General features: G+C 47.2%; 1 protein-coding gene across 1 annotated transcript in view; it reads right to left on the bottom strand.

Annotated features, from left to right (window-relative positions):
* The window catches only part of fstl4 (follistatin-like 4), a 110,133-nt gene extending 90,382 nt beyond the window's left edge, over positions 1-19,751 (bottom strand). Inside the window, exons 1-2 of the mRNA XM_033978509.2 lie at positions 19,726-19,751; positions 9,275-9,419 (exon numbers count right to left, since the gene is read on the bottom strand). Of these exons, the coding sequence (XP_033834400.1) occupies positions 9,275-9,419; positions 19,726-19,751 (171 nt within the window). The remainder of the gene's footprint in view (positions 1-9,274; positions 9,420-19,725) is intronic.
* Between the last annotated feature and the right edge of the window lie 1,064 nt (positions 19,752-20,815).

Here is a 20,815-nt window from a genome sequence, read left to right as displayed (position 1 = left end):
AAGCCGCACATGCAGAAAACCCCCGGCGTGACGTCACCGTAAAGTACCAGCAGCGGATTTCAACTAGTTTCAAAACGTTCTTCATTTCCACAGGAACCATCCACCAAACCGGTCGTAAACATAAAATCCCGTTAGCGTAAATTGCGTCGAACACGGATCCGGGCAGAAGAAGTCGTCTCCCATAATGCACCTCTGCACAGCCACAGTCAAACATGCAGCGTGTTTGGGGCTGAAGTAAGTACTCACTGTGATGGACGCTGCCTCCTGCTCTGGCCTCTCCGCTCTCCGGCTTCTGCAAGACAAACACACACACACATGAGAACGCACAAACACACACACACATGAGAACGCACAAACACACACACACATGAGAACGCACAAACACACACACACATGAGAACGCACAAACACACACACACATGAGAACGCACAAACACACACACACATGAGAACGCACAAACACACACACACATGAGAACGCACAAACACACACACACATGAGAACGCACAAACACACACACACACGAGAACGCACAAACACACACACACATGAGAACGCACAAACACACACACACACATGAGAACGCACACACACACACGCATGAGAACGCACAAACACACACACGCATGAGAACGCACAAACACACACACACACGAGAACGCACAAACACACACACACACACGCACGAGAACGCACAAACACACACACACATGAGAACGCACAAACTCACACACACATGAGAACGCACAAACACACACACATGAGAACGCACAAACACACACACACATGAGAACGCACAAACACACACACGCACGAGAACGCACAAACACACACACACACGAGAACGCGCACACACACACGAGAACGCACAAACACACACACACATGAGAACGCACAAACACACACACACATGAGAACGCACAAACACACACACACAGGAGAACACAAACACACATGAGAACGCACAAACACACACACATGAGAACGCACAAACACACACACACATGAGAACGCACAAACACACACACACATGAGAACGCACAAACACACACACATGAGAACGCACAAACACACACACATGAGAATGCACAAACACACACACACATGAGAACGCACAAACACACACACACGAGTCACACACACGTTATAAAGCCACTTCTGCAGACTCAACCACAGACTATTATTTAGAAAACGACTTTCCTTTCTACACCGACGAAGACGAGAGCGTGAGGAGAAGAGGAGAGAGGGAGGAGAGGAGGAGAGGAGAAGAGGAGAGAGGGAGGAGAGGAGGAGAGGAGGAGAGGAGAGGAGGAGAGGGGAGACAGATGACAGAGGAGAGGGAGGAGAGGAAGGAGAGGGAGATGAGGGAGGTGAGAGAGGAGAAGAAGGAGAGGGAGGAGAGGATGAGAGGAAGGAGAAAGAGGAGACGGAGGGAGGGAGGAGAAAGGGAGAGGAGAGAGGGAAGGAGGAGAAGAGAGGAGGGACAAGAGGGAGGGGTGGGAAATGATGGAGGAGAGGGACGAGGAAAGACAGAAAGGAAGAGGAGAGAAAGATGAGGGATGAGAGGGAGAAGGAGGAGGAGGTGGAGGAGGAGGAGGTTAAACAGCTCTGATTCAGGCCTGTGAGTGTGAAGCTCGCCGTACGTAAAAACTGAAAGATAGAAGGGTTTTAGCAAAGCACTCACAGCTAGCTCAGTGTTAGCATCACTGTTAGCATCACTGTTAGCATCACTGTTAGCATCACTGTTAGCATCTCTGTTAGCATCACTGTTAGCATCACTGTTAGCATCTCCACTTCCTGTTCAATTATCAGCCTAAAGTTAATACAAACTTACAAACTTGAATATTGTGATTTGTAAATGACATAATCATCCACAGGGGTCACCGGTGAGAACCATAGAGACACAAGCACAATAATGTAAGCCAAAGTGCCCGTCCCTTTAAGACCTTGTGCGTCTGTGTGTGTCTGTGTGTGTCTGTGTGAGTTATGGTCGAGTTTTCAGATTGTGTGTGGGTCCAATCAAGAGGAAGCTGTGTTTTTGTTGCGGTTCCTGATGAGTTTCTCCTGTTACAGCGGCGCCGTGTCAGTCACAACGAATGTACCACCACGAGTCGGGCGGCAGTTTACGAGCGCGCACACACACTCACACACACACCCCTACACACACACACACACACCCACCCCTACACACACACACACACACACACACACACGCTGCCACTACAGGCTTCTTCAGGACATTGGCTTCCATTCATTTCATGCACAGCAATACAGACCCTTAAAGAGGAGGTACAACACTGCTACGGGGTATTAAAGAGGAGGTATTTACTTCTGCGGGGTATTAAAGAGGGGGTATTTACTTCTGCGGGGTATTAAAGAGGAGGTATTTACTCCTGTGGGGCATTAAAGAGGAGGTATTTACTTCTGTGGGGTATTAAAGAGGAGGTATTTACTTCTGTGGGGTATTAAAGAGGAGGTATGTACTTCTGTGGGGTATTAAAGAGGAGGTATTTACTTCTGTGGGGCATTAAAGAGGAGGTATTTACTTCTGTGGGGTATTAAAGAGGAGGTATTTACTTCTGTGGGGTATTAAAGAGGAGGTATTTACTTCTGTGGGGTATTAAAGAGGAGGTATTTACTTCTGTGGGGTATTAAAGAGGAGGTATTTACTTCTGTGGGGTATTAAAGAGGAGGTATTTTCTTCTACGGGGTAGTGAGGCGTCTCTATATTGTGAGTGTGTGTACATGTGTACATGTGTGTGTGTACAGATTTTAGTCCTTAGTGAGTCAGGTCCCTATAAACCCACGTGTTCAGACTGACATGTTCTTTATAATCCACACCTGCCCTGTCCTTTTTCAATGTTTTTTATCTGAATGTTTTTAACTGTATGTTCATAAATGTTGATTTGAACTGTGTATATATTGTATATATTGTATATATATTGTATATATATTGTATATATTGTATGTACGGTGACCTTGAGTGCCCAGAAAGGTGCCCTAAAATAAAATGTATTATTATTATTATTATTATTATTATTATTATAATATGTGTGTATGTGTGTGTGTTTGTGTGTCTGTGTGTATATTTTAGTCCTTATAAGTGATGCAGGTCCCTACATCGTACATGTGTTGTGTTTGTGTGTTGGGGTGTGTGTGTATGTGTGTGTATGTTTGTGTGTATGTGCGTGTGTGTGTATGTGTTTTGTGTGTGTGTCTGTGTGTAGACTTTAGTCCTTATAAGTGATGCAGGTCCCTACATCGTACATGTGTTGTGTGTATGTGTGTTTATGTATGTGTGTATGTGTGTGTATGTTTGTGTGCATGTGTATGTGCGTGTGTGTATGGGTGTGTGTGTCTGTGTGTAGATTTTAGTCCTTATAAGTGATGCAGGTCCCTACATCGTACGTGTGTGTTGTGTGTGTCCCTGTGATAAACACCTGTCCCCACACGTGCACATAGAGCGGGAGCAGAGTGTTTTAAAAATAGTCCGACAGTAGATCTTCACCATCGTCACGGCGACTGTTGTGACATTTGTGTTTCCTCGTTGTCGGTAACGAGCAGCTCTGATAAAAACATGTGCCACGAGCCGGAATGTCGTCAGGAACAGAAGTCGACTCCACATCCAGCGGCGTTTACTCCGGCTGTTTATTTACACGTCTGTTAAAGCTGCACTACGGAACTCTTCTGGTCTCCATGGAGATGCTCCTGCTTTGCCTGGGATGTTCCACAGTACAGCATTGAACACATCCGTTTGGCACGTTTCGAATCAATAAAAAAGACATTGAAAAACATGAATTCTTACAGTGAGCGGGCTTGCCTCTCCACGGATCTGACCGGTAGCTTGTTAACTGAGATAGGTTTGGTTTTTTTTCCGCTTGTATTTGAGTGTTAGCGTTTGTCTCACATTAGCGTTTGTCTCACATTAGCATTAGCGTTTGTCTCACATTAGCATTAGCATTTGTCTCACATTAGCATTAGCGTTAGTCTCACATTAGCATTAGCGTTAGTCTCACATTAGCGTTAGCGTTTGTCTCACCGTCCAGACATATGACGTAAACAGCTCTTTAGATAAGTTCGCTACGTGCATCTTTATAAAGCCTGTACTGTCTGATAATCAGGAAGTGCACATTAGCATGATAGTTGTTAGCTTTACCGTGATGCTAACACTTCGTCCTGGTCTCTGAGAGCTGTGAAAAGTGCTTATAAAGTCATCGTGGTGAATACTCGGGGTGCTCTGAACGTGTGAGGACGACTGCGGAGCGTTTCGGAAAAATATGTAAACACGATTTTTCTGGCAAATTGTAAATGTGATTATGATCAGAATATTTGTGTTTTAGGAATAATTCTGTTCAGAGTTCACATTTTAAACCAGAAGAGTCGACAAAAAGACGGAAATTGGTTAGCGGGTTTTGCAGAACGAGAAGGTTTTATTTTTGGAGGACATTATAATCTGCTGTACGTGTCTCAGCGCGTCGCCCCCCGGTGGACGACATCATATACTGTACGTGTCTCCGCGCGTCGCCCCCCGGTGGACGACATCATATACTGTACGTGTCTCCGCGCGTCGCCCCCCGGTGGACGACATCATATACTGTACGTGTCTCCGCGCGTCGCCCCCCGGTGGACGACATCATATACTGTACGTGTCTCCGCGCGTCGCCCCCCGGTGGACGACATCATATACTGTACGTGTCTCAGCGCGTCGCCCCCTGGTGGACAGCATCATATACTGTACGTGTCTCCGCGCGTCGCCCCCTGGTGTCAGAAAATGTTCCGCGGACTCTGACATAAAAACATGAGATTGTGATGGACGCGCTTCAGCCTGAGGGATATTAGATTCATGAGACCGAAACAAGCTCTGGGTCGGCCCGCCCTTGACCTCTGACCCCAGCTCAACACACTGTACGGTCGGAGCGCCGCGGAGAATATTTGTTCCAATTTCCCGCACGTCCCTGAAGGCGTCGCGGAAATAATGAGACGTGGGCTGGACGTGAAGCGCCCGAACGCATCACCTCTGCCGGAGTCATTCACATGCACCGGACGTACGACACACTCTACATATTCATGAAGCGGCTGCAGTGCGTCGTGCGCTTCGGCCCGAAACGACGACCACGACCACGGGAGCCACGCCGCGAGAGACGGGAAACACTCAGCGCGTCACAATCACTCACCACGATGAGTTTACGAGCACTTTTCATGATTTTAAAGAGGGACTAAAACACAGAAACACCGCCGACAAAAACATGAAACTGAGAGGAGGAGGACTAAAGGGGAGGAGGGAGGAGGAGGGGCGGGGTCAAGGGGAGGAGGGAGGAGGGGCGGAGTCAAGAGGATAATGAGGGGGGAGGAGGGGCACAGGTATACACTCTTTAAACTCCGTCCCCGTTGCCAGGTTTGTTTGTAAACAGACACTTGGCTGTAATCAGGACAGTCTTTTGTGATGTCACCAGCTACTTGAGACTGCAGAGCCCCTGGAGGAGGCGCACACAGACGTAAACTGACCCAGTTTGTACTAAAAAAGACCAAAATGGAACAGCTGATGTAAATAAAACACCATATACACAGTTTAGTGGTGGAGACCCTGTAATCCACACAACGACTAGCATGCTAACAGCACTCCAGTCTCTCCTGGTTTGTGGAAAAAAAAAAAAAACGCCGGATAATTAGATTCAGTCTTGACATTTCTACTTCCTATTGTTCAACAACAGTCGACAGAATCCGTCTGTCTGTATTTACACAGTATTTTTACTCTGCTCTGTTCAACAAATATTAATTTCCTCCAATCTGGCAACAAAGGAGCGTCCCCCTCCTCCCCCCTCTCTGCGCCTCCTCCCTCTCTCTCTGCGCCTCCTCCCTCTCTCTCTCTATGCCTCCTCTCTCTCTACCTCCTTTCTACCTCCTGTGCTCCCCCTCTCTCTGTCTCCTTCCCTCCCTTTCCTCCTTCTCTCTTCCTCCCTCCCTCTCTCACCTCTTTTCCTCCTCCCTCTCCTCCTCTCCTCCTCCTCCTCTTCTCCACCTCATCTCCTCCTCTCTTCCCTCTCCCTGCCGCTCCTCCTCCTCTCCTCCCCTCCTCTTCCTCTCCTCCTCCTCCCCTCCTCCTCTCCTCTCCTCCTCTCCTCTCTCCTCTCCTCCTCTCCTCTCTCCTCCTCCTCTCCTCCTCTCTCCTCCTCTCTCCTCCTCCTCTCCTCCTCTCCCCTCCTCTTCCTCTCCTCCTCCTCTCCTCCTCCTCTCCTCCTCCTCCTCCTCCTCTCCTCCTCCTCTCCTCCACCTCTCCTCCTCCTCTCCTCCTCCTCTCCTCCTCCTCTCCTCCTCCTCCTCCTCCTCTCCTCCTGCTCCTCCTCTCCTCCTCCTCTCCTCTCCTCCTCCTCTCCTCCTCCTCCTCTCCTCCTCCTCTCCTCCACCTCTCCTCCTCCTCCTCCTCTCCTCTCCTCTCCTCCTCTTCTCCTCCTCCTCTCCTCTTCTCCACCTCATCTCCTCCTCTCTCTTCCCTCTCCCTGCCGCTCTTCCTCTCCTCCTCTCCTCTCCTCTCTCCTCCTCCTCTCCTCCTCTCCTCCTCCTCCTCCTCCTCTCTCCTCCTCCTCTCCTCTCCTCCTCTCCCCTCCTCTCCTCCTCTCCTCCTCTCTCCTCCTCTCTCCTCCCCTCCTCTCCTCTCCTCCTCCTCTCCTCCTCTCCTCTCCTCCTCCTCCTCTCCTCCTCCTCCTCTCCTCTCCTCTCCTCCTCTCCCCTCCTCTCCTCTCTCCTCCTCTCCTCCTCCTCCTCTCTCCTCCTCCTCCTCCTCCTCCTCCACTCCTCTCTCCTCCTCTCCTCCTCCTCCTCTCTCCTCCTCTCCCCTCCTCTCCTCCTCTCCTCCTCCTCTCCTCCTCTCTCTTGTTTTGGCTGATAAATCTGTATGTTGTTGTGTTTTTTGGCGTTGTGGTTCAAAGTTAAAGCCGTGGGGAGGCGCGCGTTGCCAGATCAGAACAAAGTGTGTAAACAGGAACAATGTGGCTCCCGAGGGCCCGCGGTTTAGATGTTACAGGCGGAGACACGGGCCGCTTTGATTGGCTGTCGTCGCGCCAACGGCGGCGTCGGGATCAATCTGCCTATTCAGAGATTCACTTTTCTCCTGGTTCATGGTTAATATCTGTACGTCATGGGCCGGTCCACATCAGACTCAAACTGGGCCGGTCCACATCAGACTCAAACTGGGCCGGTCCACATCAGACTCAAACTGGGCCGGTCCACATCAGACTCAAACTGGGCCGGTCCACATCAGACTCAAACTGGGCCGGTCCACATCAGACTCACATTGGGCCAAAGCTGGCACCACGTTGTCCTTTACTGAACCCAAAAACGTGATTGTTGTCCGTTTAAAGGACTTTCAGGCATGAGATTAAAGCTGCACTACGTCACTTTCCTGGTGGGGGGGTCGGCCATCTGCTTGTCTCCATGGAGATGTTATTGCTTCACCTGGATATTTCCCCGTACGGCATTAAACGCATCTACCTTGTGTTCAGTTACAGGTGTTTTTGTTGCTGAGACAGACATGCACTCTTACTGTGAGTGGGCTCACGACTCCACAGATCTGACGTGTAACTTGATCTGCTTGTCTTTATGAAGATAAGACAAGTTTAATGCCATACTGTGCTACATTCTAGACAAAACAAATCTCAAAATCAAACAAAAACTCCATGGAGACAAGCGGTTTGAGGCTCTGCGACCAGGAAAGTCTAAGCAGGGACTTGGAGACTTCCCTCACCCCAGACACCTCCTCCAGCTCCTCCAGTGAGACCCAGAGGTGTTCCCAGGACAGAGAGAGACAAAGTTACACGTTGCATCTTTATTAAGACACATTTGTGGAGATTTTCAGTTTGGATATTTCATTTGTGTCTAGAAATCTGGACAGAGTGATATTTTAGAGTGATATTCTGGAGTGATACTCTGGAGTGATGTTCTGGAGTGTATTCTGGAGTGATATTTTAGAGTGATGTTCTGGAGTGATGTTCTGGAGTGATATTTTAGAGTAATGTTCTGGAGTGATGTTCTGGAGTGCATTGTGGAGTGATATTCTGGAGTGATGTTCTGGAGTGATGTTCTGGAGTGATATTTTAGAGTGATGTTCTAGAGTGTATTGTGGAGTGATGTTCTGGAGTGATGTTCTGGAGTGCATTGTGGAGTGATATTCTGGAGTGATGTTCTGGAGTGATGTTCTGGAGTGATATTCTGGAGTGCATTGTGGAGTGATATTCTGGAGTGATGTTCTGGAGTGATGTTCTGGAGTGCATTGTGGAGTGATATTCTGGAGTGATGTTCTGGAGTGATGTTCTGGAGTGCACTGTGGAGTGATGTTCTGGAGTGATGTTCTGGAGTGATGTTCTGGAGTGCACTGTGGAGTGATAATAGCTCTGGCCGGGGTGCATTAGATTGTCGTCTGTGGCTTTTGAAATATAAATGAAGGATTGCAGAGAAGAGCAGTTTGTACTAAATAATTCAGCTGAAGTTTATCAGCCCAGTTCAACAGCAAAATTAAACACGTCCCTGTGTCAAACCCGACGAGAAGCAGGAACAATCAGTCTTAAAGGGAGTGGTTTCATTTAAAGTCCCATGATGCACTGCTCTATGATCTAATGCACAGACCTGGAGTTCATTCAAACGTTTAACACACAAACTCTGCAGATTTAGGCTGAGCTCTTCTCTCAAACAGAAAACACCTTGTGATGTCATCATGTGGTGATACAGGAAGTGCTCCACTGAACAGGGAGGGCATCTGACACGCGGGGACATTTCAGAACACGTCTGTAGAGTCTAAACTACAGGTATAGGATATTGTGATGATGAACTCCACTCTGGTCTGATGTCCTCTCTGGTGTGATGCTAGCTGTGGGCACTGCTCTGTCTGAAGCTGTTAGACTTTAATCTGAGTTTTATTTTGACACAATCCAACCAGAAAAGTCTGACTTATCTGAGCTACACCAGGTGAACTGATCTGTGCTGTTAAACACGTCCGTCTCAAGTAACATCACAGTCACAAGCACGCTAGCATTAGCATTAGCATTAGCATTAGCCAAACTCTTAAACAGGACCATGCTCATGTTGATCACAGGCTCCTGAAAATGTGCCGTTTAAATCCAGCTTGTATTTTTTCTTGCCTTTTCAGATGATCTTAAATCCTTTTTGGCCACGTTTGCTAATGTGTGCATCGTGTCGCCACGGCAACTGCTGAACATTTCACCATAGAGGTACACATGGAACACCCCCATGTGCACACAGAATATAAGTTTCATATCTCACCGTCACATGGTCCAGGGACGAGGAGGGGGGCGTTTCCACGGTGATCCATCCGTTGCCCCGGTGACCGTAAACCACCTCGGGACAGGAAGTGAGCAGAGCGGCCGCAGCCACCGCCCACAGAGCCAGGCTGCCCATGAGCGCCCACCTGAGGAGAGCAACAGAACCGCAGGTTAATACACAGATGCCCCGGAGCAGAGACTGTGTGGCGTTTTGGCGGGTAACGGATTCTGTGAGTGTGACTAATAAACAAATGTATTTTAATATTTCAAGATCACAATAATCTTCCAATTTAGATCTAAAATGGTTCATCGCAGGGTTAAATTCCAAAAATAACCCACAACAGGCGAAATCTGTGAAGTATCAGCTTTATTTTTTACATTTATTCTCTGTTTTTGCTGTAAAACCCCTCACCACACACTTTATACACTTTTAAACACACTCTACCTTCGTCTTCCTTCTTCCTTTTTCTCTCTTTCTTTCTTTTTTCATTTTCCATCTTTCTCTTTCTTTTTCTCTTTCTTTCATTTTTTTTCTTTTTTCTTTCTTTCTTATTCTTTTTTTCTTTTTTCTTTCTTTCTCTCTTTCATTTTCTTTCTTTTTCTGTCATTTTTTTTTCTTTTTTTTCTTTTTCTTTCTTTTTTCTCTTTCATTTTCTTTCTTTTCCTGTCTTTCTTTTTTCTTTCTTTCTTTTTCTCTTTCTTTCTTTCTTTCTTTCTTTCTTTTCCCTCACCACACACTTTATACACTTTTCTCACACAGGCGTTCACATTTTCTCACATTTCTCTCTCGTTTAAACTCTCTCAAAGTTCAAACCTTCGTAGGCGTCTTTGTCGGTGCAGAACGTTTCATCGACATTGTGGGTTTTGTCGGGGACAAAACAAATCGCAAACGTACAGCACTTCAGAGTCACACTGAGATCCAACGTTTATGTAAATTTGTCTGAACACATTCTGTACTGGACAGGAGACACGGCACGGAGGAGACTGATGGACAATGGTCTACAGTCCAACAGCCAATCAGGACGCACGACACAATGGTCTACAGTCCAACAGCCAATCAGGACGCACGACACAATGGTCTACAGTCCAACAGCCAATCAGGACGCACGACACAATGGTCTACAGTCCAACAGCCAATCAGGACGCACGACACAATGGTCTACAGTCCAACAGCCAATCAGGACGCACGACACAATGGTCTACAGTCCAACAGCCAATCAGGACGCACGACACAATGCACGTTCAGACGCTGGAAAAAAAAAAAAAAAAAGTAAAACTCCAGGCTCAAATCTCAACCTTTCAGTCTTTAAGTGAGAAAAGAAGATATAGAGAATGTAAATGTGTGAAAAAAAAGCAAAACAAAACAAAACACTGTTGGTTTAATGGGACAGCACTTTGGTCTGGAGTGTTACATAAAACTCTGGGGCTGATGGACTGACTTCAGAACGCTGGTAATGCCACACTGAAACATTCTCTCCTCATCCTCCTCCAGAAAAGCTCCACAGTGCAGCTTTACCCTGGTGTGCGTCCTGTTTGACTGTGAGTGACACCAGCCGCTGTCTTTGTGTTTTCTAGGCCGAGTTGAAATATTCATTATGCCAAAGTCTTTAATATTAAATGTTTGAGCGAAGACGCGATAATAACGGCTCTGACAGACGCACAAACACACTCCAGTACAAGACAGCGCCGCCTACAGGCCGACACGGAAACAGCACCACCTACAGGCCGACGCGGAAACAGCGCCACCTACAGGCTCTGTTTTCTCTCCCTACATTCCATTACAAACATTACTGTGTTTGATGGAGACAAAGTGTTTGGCTCCTGCCCCACAGCCACAGGGTCACAGGGTCAGTCCTCCACAGACTTGCGCCTCCTTTTGGGGCCACACACTTTTACAGCTGCATTGAGTAATAATGTAAAAATGTAATAATGTGACAATGTGTTAATGTAATAATGTGACAAGTGATAATGTGATAATGTAATAAAGTGATAATCTGACAGTGTTAATGTAATAATGTGATAATGAAATATCTGATAATGTAATAATGTGATAATGAAATCGTGTGATAATGTGAAATTGTAATAATGTGACAATGTGATAATGAAATATTGTAATAATGTGACAATGTGATAATGTAATAATATGATAATAGGGTAATGTGATAATGTCATAATATAATAATGTGATGATGTAATAATGTGAAGTCCCACAGAAACAGTCACATAAATGAAGTGTCCAGGGTCAGCCGCTGTGAAACTGGACCAGAGTCTGATAAAGTCACGTCTGCGCCTGTAATGACACTGAAGAGACTCGATACTCGATACTCAATACCGATACCGATACCACAATGATAATGAAAATACTCTTTATTTAGACAATAAACTGTAATTTTAAAAATTAATTGATAGAACTTTATTTTCTAAAGAGGAGAGAGGGAAAAGAAATGGAGAGAGGAGGAAAGAGGAGAGAAGAGAGAGAGAGAGGAGGAGAGAGAGGAAGGGGGGATTAATGGGAGAGGAAGGAGGTAAAAGAATGGAGTCAGAGAGGAGAGAGGAAGAGGAGAGGAAAGAGGAGGAACAGAGGGAAGATAAAAGCAGAAGAAAGAAAGAAGAGAGGAGGAGAAAGAGAGAGAATTTATGGGGAGATAGAAAGAGAGAGAGGAGGAGAGGGAGAGAGAGAGAAGGAGGAGAGGGAGAGAGGGCAGAAGGGAGAGAGAGAAGGAGAAGGAGAGAGAGGGGATGATTAGTGGGAGAGGAAAGAGGTAAAAGAATGAGAAGGTGAGAGGAGGCGAGATGGAGAGAATGAGGAGAGAGGAGGAGAGGGAGCGAGAGAGAAGGAGGAGAAAGGAGGAGAGAGAGAAGGAGGAGAGAGGAGGAGAGGGAAAGGGAGAATGTGAACTGAGTGACAGACAGACAGACAGACAGACAGACAGACAGACAGACAGACAGACAGACAGACAGACAGACAGACAGACAGACAGACAGATAGATAGATAGATAGATAGATAGATAGATAGATAGATAGATAGATAGATAGATAGATAGATAGATAGATAGATAGATAGATAGATAGATAGATAGATAGATAGATAGATAGATAGATAAACAGACGGAGGAGGGGACAGACAGCTGGAGATATTTACTCTGTTTCTCTGGAGATGGATCCAGAGGAAAAGGTCAGATCTGGAAGTTCAACATTTGTGATCGGAATTTCAATAGAAGCTCCACTGTTTGGGTTTGGAGTTTTCCTCCACCTTTAAACACTTTAAACACCTCCACCTTTAAACACTTTAAACACCTCCACCTTTAAACACTTTAAACACCTCCACCTTTAAACACTTTAAACACCTCCACCTTTAAACACTTTAAACACCTCCACCTTTAAACACTTTAAACACCTCCACCTTTAAACACTTTAAACACCTCCACCTTTAAACACTTTAAACACCTCCACCTTTAAACTCTTTAAACACCTCCACCTTTAAACACTTTAAACACCTCCACCTTTAAACACTTTAAACACCTCCACCTTTAAACACTTTAAACACCTCCACCTTTAAACACCTCCACCTTTAAACACCTCCACCTTTAAACTCTTTAAACTCTATAAACGGAGCAGAGACAGACGTTTTGATGATAATAAAATTTCAAACTGGACTCAGGAAAAGTTCACTCCTTTTTCTTTATATAAAGTAAAACAAAACTTCAGATTTGTAACTGGACAAAAAGAGAGAAAACGTTTGACTGGACGAGTTTATAAACAACCAGACCTGGTTTAGTCCTGGTTTAGTCCTGGTTTAGTCCTGGTTTAGTCCTGGTTTAGTCCTGGTTTAGTCCTGGTTTAGTCCTGGTTTAGTCCTGGTTTAGTCCTGGTTTAGTCCTGGTTTAGTCCTGGTTTAGTCCTGGTTTAGTCCTGGTTCAGTCCTGGTTCAGTCCTGGTTTAGTCCTGGTTTAGTCCTGGTTTAGTCCTGGTTTAGTCCTGGTTTAGTCCTGGTTTAGTCCTGGTTCAGTCCTGGTTTAGTCCTGGTTTAGTCCTGGTTTAGTCCTGGTTTAGTCCTGGTTTCACACACACTCCTGGATCTCTATGAACCTGCTGCACTCACCACTGCTCTCTCCTTTATCTAAACTCTCCTCTCTCTATCTTTTCTCTCTCTTCATTCCTTTACCCTCTTTCTTTCCTCCCCTCCTCTTCCCTTTACTCCTCTTCTTTATCCTTCCTCCCTCCTCTTTCTCCCCATTCTTTTACCTCCTTCCTCTCCCACTAATCTTCCCCTTTCTCTCTCCTCCCTCACCTTATCTCTCTCTCCTTCTCTCGCTCCTCATTATCTCTCTCTCTCTCTTCTCCTTCTCTCTCTTCCTCTCTCGCTCTCCTCCTTCTCCCTCTCTCTCCTCCTTCTCTCTCCACCCTCTCTCCTCTCTTTCTTCTCCTTTGCTCTCCTCCTTTTCCCACTCCCTCTCTTTCCCCTCCCCCTCTTTCCTCTCTCAATAACTCCTCCCTCTTTCTCCTCCTCTCTCATTTCTTTCCTCTGCTTTTATCTTTTCTCTTCTCTCCCTCCTCTGTCTCTCTCTTCTCCTCCTCTTCCCTCTGCTCCTCTTCTTCCCTCCTCTCCTCCTCTCCCCTCCTCTCCTCCTCTCTCTGCGCCTCCTCTTTCCTCTCTCACAAACACCACACTGCTGAAGGTAAAAATAAACCTTTGATTGATTCTTCAAATGGATTTTTTTTTTTTTTTTAACACAATAAAAATCTGCTCATGTGCAGCAGATTCAACCAATTTACTCAGAACAAGAGAAACCTCCAGACTAAATATAAGACGCGTAGATTCGTGGGATTCGTGGGATTCGTGGGATTCGTTCGCGTCGTCGTTTTGGTTCAAATGTGCAGCTTCTCGGCTCATTTAAGTCGTTAAAAACACTGAAAGGCCAAGTCCAAACGCTGCACCTCCTCTCATCTCTCTATTAACTCCTACATCACATGACCCTCATCTGACCTCCACCTGACCTCCTGACCCCAGCCAACATGACCTTTGAACTCCACAGGCAGCTCCTCCACAGACCAACACACAGCGGCTATGGTTACGTCATGACATCATTACAGACAAAAGAAGGCGGCGCTGAAGGCTCTTGTTTACAGTTTCAGCCTAAACGGACCCACTGGCTCGCTCTGCTGTTCTCTTTGTTTGGTTTGTTTGCTTTGGGTCTGAGGGTGGAGTTATAGATGTGTGAGAGATGATGTCTACGGCCTGCATTCCTGTTCATGGAAGGATTGTTTTTCCTCACAAAAATGGCGTCTTTGACCCTCCAGTTTACAGTTTCAGTGTCGTTAGCGCCTCCTTCAGACGGATGTAAGTCAGTGTCCAGCAGGAATCTGACCACAACTGAAGAAGCGTCTTGTAGGAGCCAAGACGTTTGTCAAACATCTTCACTCCTACAAGTTACAGATTTTACTTCTTGCCTTTTTAACAATATTTAACTGTATCGTTTCTTCCGTTTGCCGCGTCACGTCCACGTTTCATCTGTGAACAAGTTTCAGTTTCAATGATCCTCGTGAAGGTCCATGGAGTTTATCACCGCTCAGTGACATCACAAGGTGGAACACAATTTTTCTTTCTCTGGAAAAATCCCAGACTCAGTTAAATCTAAAAAAAAAAAAATGTTGTTAAAATAAGAATGAAGAACTTTAGATTAGAACTTTAGATGGAAGTTGAATCCGAATTTGAATGGACGCAATTAGCAGTTAGCAATGACGGTAATTACGTCTGCTAACTGCTAACTGCTAACTGCTAACTGCCACACTGTTCTTTAGATTAGCGACAGGCCGATGTGTCAGAATCAGAAGCATTTGGATGTATTTTTCTCCTTGTGATATTAAAGGGGTGAGTGGTGATATTAAAGGGGTGAGTGGTGATATTAAAGGGATGTTTCTTGTTGGTGCTGTTTTACTCGTCTGATCTGTGGAGAAATTTAACAACTATTTCACAAACTGCTCCCTGAATAAATATAAAAGGAACGACGGAGCAGTCCAACGTTTGTTTTACGTGGCAAAGTCTCTCTCTCTCTCCCTCCATTCTCTCTCTCTCTGTCCCCCATTCTCTCACTCTTTCCCTCACTCTCCCACTTTCTCTCTCTCACTCCCTTGCTCACTCTCTCCCTTGCTAACCCTCTCACTCTCTCCCACACTCTTTCACTCCCTCAACCTCTCACTCACTCTTTTCTCACTCTCTCACTCTGTTGTTCACCCTCACTCTCTCCCCCTCTCTCTCCCTCACTCACTCTCACACACTCTCCCTTGCTCACTCTCTTGCTCACCCTCTCACTCTCTCTTACTTACTCACCCTCTCACTCACTCACTTTTTTCTCACTCTTTTGCTCACCCTCTCACTCCCCCCCTCACTCTCTCTCACTCCCTCATCCTCTCACTCTCTCTCTCTCTCACTCTCTTGCTCAGACATATTAAAGCAGCACTGTGGAACTTTTCCAAAACCAAACAGGCTCATGCCAGACGTGTCAGTCTGAGTCTCACACGTTTATCCGTCTCTCGCTGAAAGAGGTGGAGAAAACACAGAGCGCCCTGATGATACTTGAATCTGATTGGTCGAACAACAACAACAAAAAACAAACTCGAGTTAAATCCAGAAAAGCTCACACATTTTTGCTCCACAGACGCCCCGGACAAACCAAACAGGCTGCATTTTCACTCAGATCGGCTGAAGTTCGTCTGGCGGCGTGGCCATGTTCGTGTTGGTGAGTTTGGGCGCTTTGCCGTTGGCTCCGCCCAGACCTCAGTGCTGCTCTGTGATTGGTCCGTTCGCTGCTGGGTCATTTTGATCCTTGCAGCAGGAGGAGGTCAAAATGGAGTCTCCATCTGTGAGTGACAACAGCTGCCACCTCCTCCCTGAACAGGTCACAGAATGTTCCACAGTAGGGCATTAAACTGGTCTCTCTGCATTACTTCATTTAGAGTCTATGGAGTCGCTACAACTGACCATTTGTGACCAAGAGTGACCAGAGCGAGCAAAAGGACAAAATGTCTTTAAATCAGTCCAACTGGATCCATCTGGTCAAAGCAGGACTAAACCAGGACTAAACCAGGACTAAACCAGGACTAAACCAGGACTAAACCAGGACTAAACCAGGACTAAACCAGGACTAAACCAGGACTAGACCGGGACTAAACCAGGATTAAACCAGGACTAAACCAGGACTAAACCAGGACTAAACCAGGACTAAACCAGGACTAGACCAGGACTAGACCGGGACTAAACCAGGACTAGACCAGGACTAGACCGGGACTAAACCAGGACTAGACCAGGACTAGACCGGGACTAAACCAGGATTAAACCAGGACTAAACCAGGACTAAACCAGGACTAAACCAGGACTAAACCAGGACTAAACCAGGACTAAACCAGGACTAAACCAGGTCTAAACTTTGATCGTCCCTTGTGTCTTCTCTTCCTCTGTCCTGCTGTCCCACAGAGCGTCCCGCCGTCCCCGTTTTCGCCCGATAACTCCACAGACGCGTTTGACAAATGGCTCGTCTCTTCCTCTTCTCGTGTCTTTGCGTTTCACATTTTCTCGTCTGTCCAACACAAAACGGCGCCGCTTGCGATGGACGAGGCGGCGAGTGCAGGCCCGAGTGTAGCCGAGCGCCGCGAGCTAACGGACACGAGTAATAATACTGCCATTCTGAGGGAGCTTAACCAGAGGAAGTGCTCTGTACGGCACAAAATGGACTCTGCTGAGACTTTAGTCCTGGTTTAGTTCCTCTGTAGATACACATATTTTAGTTTTATCTTTTGTTCAGTTCAGGTCACTGTGTCTAAATCATCCTCTGGAGCGTCGACAAGTCAAGAGGTTTCAGGCTCACACCATCGATGTAGCTTCAAAGTTTCACCATTTCAGTTCTAGTTTCAGCTGAGTTCAGAAGCTGCTCGTCAGAGTGTGACAGACTTTTGGAGTGAGTGGGAGTGAGTGGGAGTGAGTGGGAGTGAGTGGGAGTGTATCAGAGTGTGTTGGAGTGAGTGGGAGTGAGTGGGAGTGTATCAGAGTGTATTGGAGTGAGTGGAAGTGAGTGGGAGTGAGTGGAAGTGAGTGGGAGTGAGTGGGAGTGTGTCGGAGTGAGTGGGAGTGTGTGGGAGTGTGTCAGAGTGAGTGGGGCAGTATGTGAGAAAGAAGTTAGATTTTATTTGAAAATCACATGTGACCAATGAGCTCCTTCGTTTCACACGAGTCCCTTAAATGAGTGAATCTGATTGGACGATCTGTTTGGGGCGCGTGGACCAGACTCGTATCGGGCCGATATTTGGCCTGTTGCGCAGATCAGATATCGGCCTTAAATCTCCAGCACAGGCCGATATTCAGTCTGAGCCAAGAGTCCACATAAAGACTTTAACACAGAAGTGCACAGATGTGACGCACAGCTCCCCCTACAGGCCTGGGGTGAACTTAAATGACATCGTTTGAGGAAAAGAATCAAAATCGGGCCTAAAATATCAACAGTTTATCGGCAACGGTTCGATCTCTAGTTTTTGCTGAGACGACAACAAATCTAAATGTGCTCTGGGCTAAACAGCACAGCTCTCTCTCTCCCCCCACCTCTCTCTCATTCATCTCTCTCTCTGGTCGTCATGGAGACTCAACCCCATACTCCCCTCTCTCCTCCTCTATAGATTTCTTTCCACGCTCTCTCTCCCCTCTCTCCATTTATCACCCCTCTCTCCAGTTCCCTCACTCTCTCGTTCTCTCTCCTCTCTCTCCTCCCCTCTCTGTAGTACTCCCTCTCTCCTCCTCTCTCTTTTCTGTGACACGGAGGATTGTCCCGTGGGGAGCACTCAAGCGCCTCGTTTAACACCATGAGGAAAAGAGAGGGAGAGGGAGAGAGAGGGAGAGAGAGCGAGAGGGGAAGCGAGGAAGAGAGATGAAAGAGAGAAAGATAGAGAAGAAGGGAGAGGAGAGAGAGGAGAGAAAGAGGATAGAGAGGACAGAGAAAGGAAAGGGAGAGATAGAGAATATAGAGACGAGAGAGGAGAGAGATAGAGAGGGAGAGGAGAGAGAGATAGGAAGGAAGAGAAAGGAGAGAGAAAAGTGGAGAGAGGATAGAGAGGTAGAGAGAGATGAGAGAGGACAGGAAAAGGAGAGGGGAGGAAAGAGAAGAGAAAGAGGAGAAAAATAGAGAGAGTCAGACAGAGGAGAGAGAAAGTTTGAGAGAGGGGAAGAGAGAGAGCACAGAGAAGGGAGAGGGGGAGGAAAGAGGAGAGAGAGAAAGGAGAGAGAGAGACAGGAGAGAGGAGAGAGAGAGAGAGGAGAGAGAGAGGTCAGGTCTTGGTCCTCAAACCCGGTGATGCCCCAGAGTTTGATTGACAGATGTCACTCTGTTAACGTCTCTGAACCAAAAATATGAAAAACAAAAGGTTCAATTTAAACCGTTTGGTCCAAAGTCACTCCTCAAATAAAAAAAAAACAATTAGACACAGCCCCTCAACAAGAACTAAACCAGGACTAAACCAGGACTAAACCAGGACTAAACCAGGTCTAAACCAGGACTAAACCAGGACTAAACCAGGACTAAACCAGGTCTAAACCAGGACTAAACCAGGTCTACAGACAGGGGCCGTGGAAGAAAATAAAATAGGTCAGACTGAAGTGAAGTTTTTATCAGTTCTATTTTCGTTCAAAACAAAAATGATTCACTTCAAACTAAAGACACATGAGTCACATGACCAACACGGCAGGACATCAGGTTTAAAACAGGACTGAACCAGGACTGAACCAGGACTGAACCAGGACTGAACCAGGTCTATATCAGGATTATCTATGGTTGAACCTGCATTAGGAGGTTGTTACGTCTAAATCACATTTTGAATCACTAAGGTTTTCGGCATAAAACCTGCTAACCCGGGATTTTAGACTCTACAAACATGTTCTGAAATGTCCCTGTGTGTGTCAGATGCCCTCCCTGTGTGTGTCAGATGCCCTCCCTGTGTGTGTCAGATGCCCTCCCTGTGTGTGTCAGATGCCCTCCCTGTGTGTGTCAGATGCCCTCCCTGTGTGTGTCAGATGCCCTCCCTGTGTGTCTAAACCAGAACGTCTGATTCTGCAAAAAACAAAACCAAGAGAAACCCCTAAAATGGAGAAAAAAATAGGATGAAAAGGTGTTTAAACAGACTTAAACAGGACTAAACCAGGACTAAACCAGGACTAAACCAGGACTAAACCAGGACTAAACCAGGACTACACAAGGACTTAATCTGGACTGTAAACTCCAGGTATAAACTAAGTGTAAACCCGGATTAAATCCGGATTAAACCCAGACTATAAGTGTACCAGCAGATCACAGAATTCCACTGTATCCCTCAGTATTCCTATATTTCTCTCTCCTCCTCTGTGCTCCTCTGTTTCCCTCTGTCCTCCTCTGTGTTTCTCTCTCCTCCTCTCTCTCGTGCATGTGTCGTACCTGTCTGTGCGCGTGGACAGGTGCATCGCTGCATCTGCTCGTTTCTCGTGATTAATCGCGGCGCGGGACCTGCGCGCGCGGACACGGACACGTTTACGGCGGTGGAGTCGTTAACACCGTCCCCGCCTGTCACCGACCTCCTCTGGATGCAGCGCTCCTCCTTCTCCCGCTCCTCTTCCTCCTCCTCTTCATCACATCACTGTCAAGTCCCGCCAAAAAACCCCACGCGCGCGCAGCACGCGCCACTCAAACTTGTCCCCGCGCGGATGCACCTCCATCACCTCCTGCACCTCCATCACCTCCTGCACCTCCATCACCTCCTGCACCTCCATCTTACCTGTTTTACCCCAAAAGCCGCGGGAAACGCGCCGTCCGCCCGAGCCGCTCCTCCCGGTGCCGTTAAGTTCCTGTTCGTGCGTAAATGTCCCGCTGTCCGCGCGCTCCTCCCGTGTCCACGCGCTGCTGTGGACGCTGTGGTGACAGAGACACGGGCGGTGCTGCCTCCCTCCCGCTCCGCTCGCGCTCTGACTCCGCTATTTGAAGAACCGACGGACCGCGTGCGCGTGACGTCACGAGCCGCACGAGCCGTACGCGCTGCGGACACGCGGCATCTGCAAGGATGGAAAGAGAGAGAGAAGAGGGGAGGAGGAGAGGGGGAGGAGAGGAGAGAAGAGAGAGAGACACGCAGCATCTGCAAGGATGGAAAGAGAGAGAGAGGAGAGGAGAGGAGAGGAGGAGGAGGAGAGAGAAGAGAGAGAGACACGCAGCATCTGCAAGGATGGAAAGAGAGAGAAAGAAGAGAGGAGAGGGGGAGAGGGAGGAGGAGAGGGGGAGAGAGACACGCGGCATCTGCAAGGATGGAAAGAGAGAGAGAGAGAGAGGAGGAGAGGGGGAGGAGAGAGGAGAGAAGAGAGAGACACGCGGCATCTGCAAAGATGGAAAGAGAGAGAGAGAAGAGAGGAGGAGGAGAGGGTGAGGAGAGAGAAGAGAGAGAGAGAGAGAGGAGGAGAGGGGAGGAGAGAGGAGGAGAGGAAAGAGAAGAGGAGAGAGGAGAGGAGAGAGAGACACGCGGCATCTGCAAGGATGGAAA

The sequence above is a fragment of the Periophthalmus magnuspinnatus genome, chromosome 14, assembly GCF_009829125.3.
Source record: "Periophthalmus magnuspinnatus isolate fPerMag1 chromosome 14, fPerMag1.2.pri, whole genome shotgun sequence".
Classification (NCBI taxonomy): Eukaryota; Metazoa; Chordata; class Actinopteri; order Gobiiformes; family Gobiidae; genus Periophthalmus; species Periophthalmus magnuspinnatus.
Note: the sequence above shows the minus strand (reverse complement) of the source record. Positions and strands in the feature narration are given on the sequence as shown.